This window comes from Mandrillus leucophaeus, unplaced genomic scaffold, assembly GCF_000951045.1.
Source record: "Mandrillus leucophaeus isolate KB7577 unplaced genomic scaffold, Mleu.le_1.0 Scaffold212, whole genome shotgun sequence".
Lineage (NCBI taxonomy): Eukaryota > Metazoa > Chordata > Mammalia > Primates > Cercopithecidae > Mandrillus > Mandrillus leucophaeus.
Window position 1 is genome coordinate 1600246 of NW_012102166.1, and position 5346 is coordinate 1605591.

Consider the following 5346-nt stretch of genomic DNA (forward strand, 5'->3'; position numbering starts at 1 on the left):
CCCATGCTGCTGCTTTCAATTCCCCTGGGTTGGGCGGGATCAGGGGGTAAGGGTCCTGGGAGACACATCGGGGAGGGGGACTGACCTGCCAGCTTGCTCTGGCCACACCAGAAAATCCGTTTGAAGTCATCCAGATCCTTCCAGCGAGTCAGAACGTTTAAAGAGTCTTTGATAGCAAGGTCCGCCAGCCTTCAGGGCAGGATGGGGCAAAGGGTTTGAGCATCATTCTGAGACTCCAACATGGCGACCACAGGCACCGATCTTGGGCCAGTCCAGTGCAGTGCAGCCCATAAGCCCCTTGGCTTCCACTAGACCAGGACACCTCCCTCTCACCCAGCCTCCCCTTGCTCTCACCCCTTGGCCAGCGAAGCCTCAAAGTCAACTCTCTTGTCTTCCAGAAATCGCTCATCCACAGGGAGGTCACTTAGTTTCGTCCCAGCCACACTCAGAATTAACCCATCCTTCCAGTTTCCCCACCTGTGGGGCGGGAAGGAAATCAGGCGTGGGTGCTGGAAGCAGCAGCAGCTCACGTGGGGTCAGGGGAGGAGGGCTCACCGGTACAGCTTCCTTCTCTCTTCCAGCTCCTCTTCCCGGTGTTTCCGGAACAGGCCCTGAGGGTCTTCGCCCACAGTGCAGCCTAGAAGGACAGGGGAGGGCTTGGCCAGTGACTTTTGGTGAGATCCTCTTCTCGCCCCTGCCAGGAGAGCCTCATCACCCCGTCCTTCTGTGTGGCCCCTGCCCCCTCAGCAGCACGCCCCTCCCCCAGGCTCCAGCCACTCTGTACCAGCTGCAGCCACCGCCCCCTCGACACCCCCAAAGACCCCGGCGCTCCAGGTTCCAGCACCTCCATCCTGCGCTCTCTTCTCCACATGCGCATCCCCCCAGCTTCTCTCGCACCCCAGAGGCCTCCTGACACCCCCAGCCCCGCGCTCACCGGTGCCTTCGGGCAGGCTCAGGACGCCGTCGCCCTCCACCCAGCGGTAACAAGGCAACCGGACCTCGTCCCCGTCTCCGGGGCCCCGCACGGAGATCCAGCTGCAGAACCAGGCGTCGTCCTGAAGGAGGGGCCGTTTGCGCAGCTTCACAAACAGCAGCGGCCCCAGGTACTCGGGCACTTCCACCTTGACTTCTGTCTCCTGCGGGCGACATTAGAGGCTCAGCCCCGGCGGGGACGGGCGGGAGGGGCACCCGGCTGAGCCCTGCTCCCTCCAGCGCCCACGCCCTTCCTTGGAGGCTCTGAGAGGAGGAGACGTATCGGGGTGGGGGGACTGAGCCAGAGAGAGAGAGGAACAGCGCCGAGCAGGTGGCCCCAGGACTCGGTTCTGCGGGGACGGGGACGGGGACGGCAGGTGGGAAGGGCCGCACCTGCTCTCACTTTCTCCTCTCTGTGGTCGTTGACTGTGCCAAGCGCTGGGCTGGGCGCTGGGAACCCGGAGCCGCGCCCTGGACGAGCGCGCTATGAAGCCGGGACGCGCTGGTGGCAATTCCCGCTGTGCGACCACCCCCCGCCCCCACCCCGCCCAAGGCTGAGGACCTGCAGGGGCCCCACCGGCCTGGGGACAACCTTCCCGGAGACCTGAAGGCGGAGAGGGCTCAGCCAGGGAGAGTGAGAGAAAGGGAAGGCAGGGGAAAGGCGCGCCGGGCAGAGCGAGCAGCGGGGATGGGAGGGGGCGCAGCATCTTGGAGCTGGAGCTCAGAGCCAGGTGTGGGGAGTCGGCAGGTCCGGAGGCTCTCGAAGGTGGCGCCAAGGGCTTTGGATTTGGTCCCGAGAACAAGCGGGAGCCATTCGAATGTGTTAAGCAGGGGGAGTGAATTAGGGTGAAATCATTCTGGCTTCAGAAGGCCTTGGAAGGTCTGCAGCAGAGGCGGCGAGGCCGCTGGAGGTTTGAAATGGCTTTTACAATACAGAAAGCGGGAGGACCTGCGACGGCTCTGGCGACCAGTTTCCAGACACCAGAGCTGTGTGGAATGAGGGGCGCCCAGGGGCATCTCCTTAATTCCAAGGAGATGGAGTAGCGGGAACATTTATTGAGCGTTTACTGTGTGTCACCAACTGCCCACCACAGGGAGGAAAAAAGGGAGGGGGGAGCGCCTTTCCACCTTCCGTGCCCCGTCCCCTCACCATGGAGTCGCGGGGCAACCCGCTCCGTGCGCATTTTCTTTCTGGCTCCCTTCGCCCCGCTTTCTCGGAAGCTCGGAGCAAGGGCATGGGGGTGCGGGGAGCAGGGCTCCGCAGGTTCAAGGAGACGCAGGCGGTCGGCGGCGGGGCGGATATTGGGCTGGGACGCGGGAGATGCTCAGGGTCTAGAACTGACTGCGCCGGATTCTTGTTTAGAGGGAGGTGAAGGGAGGGAGGAGGCGCGGGAGACACCGGGGGAGGCAGGAGGAGAGGGCTGGGAGGTGGGAAGAGGCGAGGACCTCGTTCGGGCATGTTCCTTTGACGTTCCCTGAGACAGACATCCAGATTTGGGGATCTGGCAGAGGGCTAGAGCAGTGATGGGAATTTGGGGTTTCGCGGAAGAAAAAAAGTAACAGGACCGGGTAGAACACCAGGTAGATATGACATGAGATATGACAGGAGGTGGGTCGGGAAATTGAGAGCGTTCTCCTGCCTTGACTCCCCATCCTTCCCTCTCATCACCAACTCCACCCCAGGTGATAAAGCCCGAAAGGTCAGAGATCCAACAGCGCTAGTGGTTGAAACGTTTTTTTAAGATAGAGAAAGCGGGAGGACCGACGGCCGCTCCGGTGTCCGCTGAGTTTCCAGACAAGGGAACTCTGTGCAGCGAGGGGCGCACAGGAGGGTGCCCTCAATTCCAAGGAGATCGGGTAGCGGCAACGTTTATTGAGCGCTTACTGGGTGCCACCAACTGCCCTAAAGCCCCCCACCCCTGCGGCCTCCGTGCGCTGTCTTTGAGCCCAGTGTGCGCGCCCTCGGCAAAGAGAATGGACCAGAGGCCAACGGGGGCGCGTGGCCTCCCCGGTATTTGACTGACTCGGAGCCAGGCGCGCAGCCCACCCCGCCCGGCTCTGGGGAGCTCACCTTGCCCCGTGCGGGCCACAGTCGCTTCCCGAGCGCCGCCTCCCCGTGCTGGCCGACCAGCCACAGCTGCACCTGGTTCTTGGAACCCGCATGGAGCGAGGCCCCCGTGGACAAGCGGATGCGGTAGAGACCCATCTTGCTCAAAGACGTTTCGCTCCTTCTGGTGGGGAAGAAGGGTGGACCAGCTAAATAACCCAGCCTGAGACCCCGCCCTCTTGGAGGTCGCTTGGGGTCGGAATGTGGGTGGCAGGTCTCCAATCAACTCCGCCTACCTCTGGGGCCCCCAGCTCCAAGGAGCAGAGCTTCAAAGGGCAGAATTCAGCCCCAGTCCAAAAGGCGGTGTCCTGGCAAGAGCAGGGAGTGGAAACTACTATCTTGACGGGAGGGAGAAGAAGAAAAGGATTTGAACCGAAAACATGCAGGAAGAGGGAATCAACGCCTGGTACAGCAGGCAGGCGAGGTGGGGGTAGGAGTTATGCACTTGTGTACCACGGACTTTGGGCCAAGCCTGGATGACTGGGAAGCCAACCTCCATCTAAATGCACGCGTGCACACGCACACACACACGCACACACACGCACAGACTCACGCACACATGCATGCGCACACACGCATGCAGGCACGCACACACACGCACAGACTCACGCATACATGCACACACACACATGCATGCATGCGCACACACACACACACACACACGCACAGACTCACGCACACATGCACACGCACACACACATGCATGCACGCACACACACGCAGAGACTCACGCACACATGCATGCACACACACACATGCATATACGCACACAGACACACACGTGCACACACACGCACAGACACCTGCACAGACACGCACACAGGCACACACGTACACACACGCACACACATGCATGAAAACACGCACAGACACAAGCACACACGCAGACACACGCACAGACACACCCACACACGCATACACGCAAGGGCACACACACATGCACGCACACACACACGCCTCACAAGTTGGATTGCAGGAGAGGGTGAAGTGGGCGAGGAGACCCAGTTTGCAGTGGCATTTGAGGAAGGTACATTCAGGCCAAGGAATTCATTTGACCAACTTTGCACACTTGCCTTCTCTGTGCCAGCCACTGGGACTCATTCCTTTTGAGCGTGAAAGCCTCCACCTCCCTGTTGCCTGCAGAATAAAAGTCCAGATAAATGTTTCTGGCATTCAGTGCCCTTGCTAACCTGACCAGCGCTCCTTACCTCTCATCCCACTGCACCCTGGCATCTCCTGTGCTGGAGCCATGTGTTTCCCGGAACCTCCCCCCTGCTGTTCTCTCAAAGAACTCACTTCTGGGTTAGTCTGTTCATGCTTCTAAACCCTAATTCGTCTCCAATTTCTCTTTGGTCTGGAGCCATCTGTTCCCTGGAACTCCCCGCCCCCGCACTGCTGTTCTCTCAAAGAACTTGCTCCTGGATTAATCTATTCATCTATTCATGCTTCTAAACCCTAGTTACTCTCCAGTTTCTCCGGAAAGTCTTGCCGGGTACTTTCATCCCCCACCACCCCACCAGAGCAAATTAGCTTTCCTTCCTTTTTTTTTTTTTGTTTTGAGATGGAGTCTCACTCTGTCACCCTGGAATGCAGGCTGGAGTGCAGTGGCGCCATCTTGCCTCACTGCAACCTCCATCTCCCAGGTTCAAGCAATTCTCTGCCTCAGCTTTCTAAGTAGCTGGGATTGCAGTCGCCCGCCATCACACTCAGCTAATTTTTGTATTTTTAGTAGAGACGGGGTTTCTCCATGTTGGCCAGGCTGGTCTTGAACTCCTGACCTCGTGATCCACCCACCTCAGTCTCCCAAAGTGCTGGAATTACAGGCATGAGGCACCACGCCAGGCTCCACGCCAGGTTCAGCTTTTCTTTCTTTCTTTTTTTTTTTTTGAGACGGAGTCTTGCTGTGTCGCCCAGGCTGGGGTGCAGTGGCCGGATCTCAGCTCACTGCAAGCTCCACCTCCCCGGTTTACGCCATTCTCCTGCCTCAGCCTCCCGAGTAGCTGGGACTACAGGCGCCCGCCACCTCGCCCGGCTAGTTTTTTGTATTTTTTAGTAGAGATGGGGTTTCACCGTGTTAGCCACGATGGTCTCGATCTCCTGACCTCGTGATCCACCCGTCTCGGCCTCCCAAAGTGCTGGGATTACAGGCGTGAGCCACCGCGCCCGGCCCAGCTTTCCTTTCTAACACTTTACTCCTTGTGCACACTTCTATTGTTGCGCACTTTATACTGCAGTGTGAGCTTTTGTTTGTATGTCTGTATCCCCCA

At 59.2% G+C, this 5346-nt stretch overlaps 1 protein-coding gene across 1 annotated transcript in view; it reads right to left on the minus strand.

Annotated features, from left to right (window-relative positions):
• The window catches only part of ALOX15 (arachidonate 15-lipoxygenase), a 12217-nt gene extending 7999 nt beyond the window's left edge, over window positions 1–4218 (minus strand). The window contains exons 1-6 of the mRNA XM_011980461.1: window positions 4153–4218; window positions 3044–3203; window positions 935–1136; window positions 556–637; window positions 355–477; window positions 86–189 (exon numbers count right to left, since the gene is read on the minus strand). Coding sequence (XP_011835851.1) covers window positions 86–189; window positions 355–477; window positions 556–637; window positions 935–1136; window positions 3044–3178 — 646 coding nt within the window. The 5' untranslated portion in view covers window positions 3179–3203; window positions 4153–4218. The remainder of the gene's footprint in view (window positions 1–85; window positions 190–354; window positions 478–555; window positions 638–934; window positions 1137–3043; window positions 3204–4152) is intronic.
• Window positions 4219–5346: the final 1128 nt, after the last annotated feature.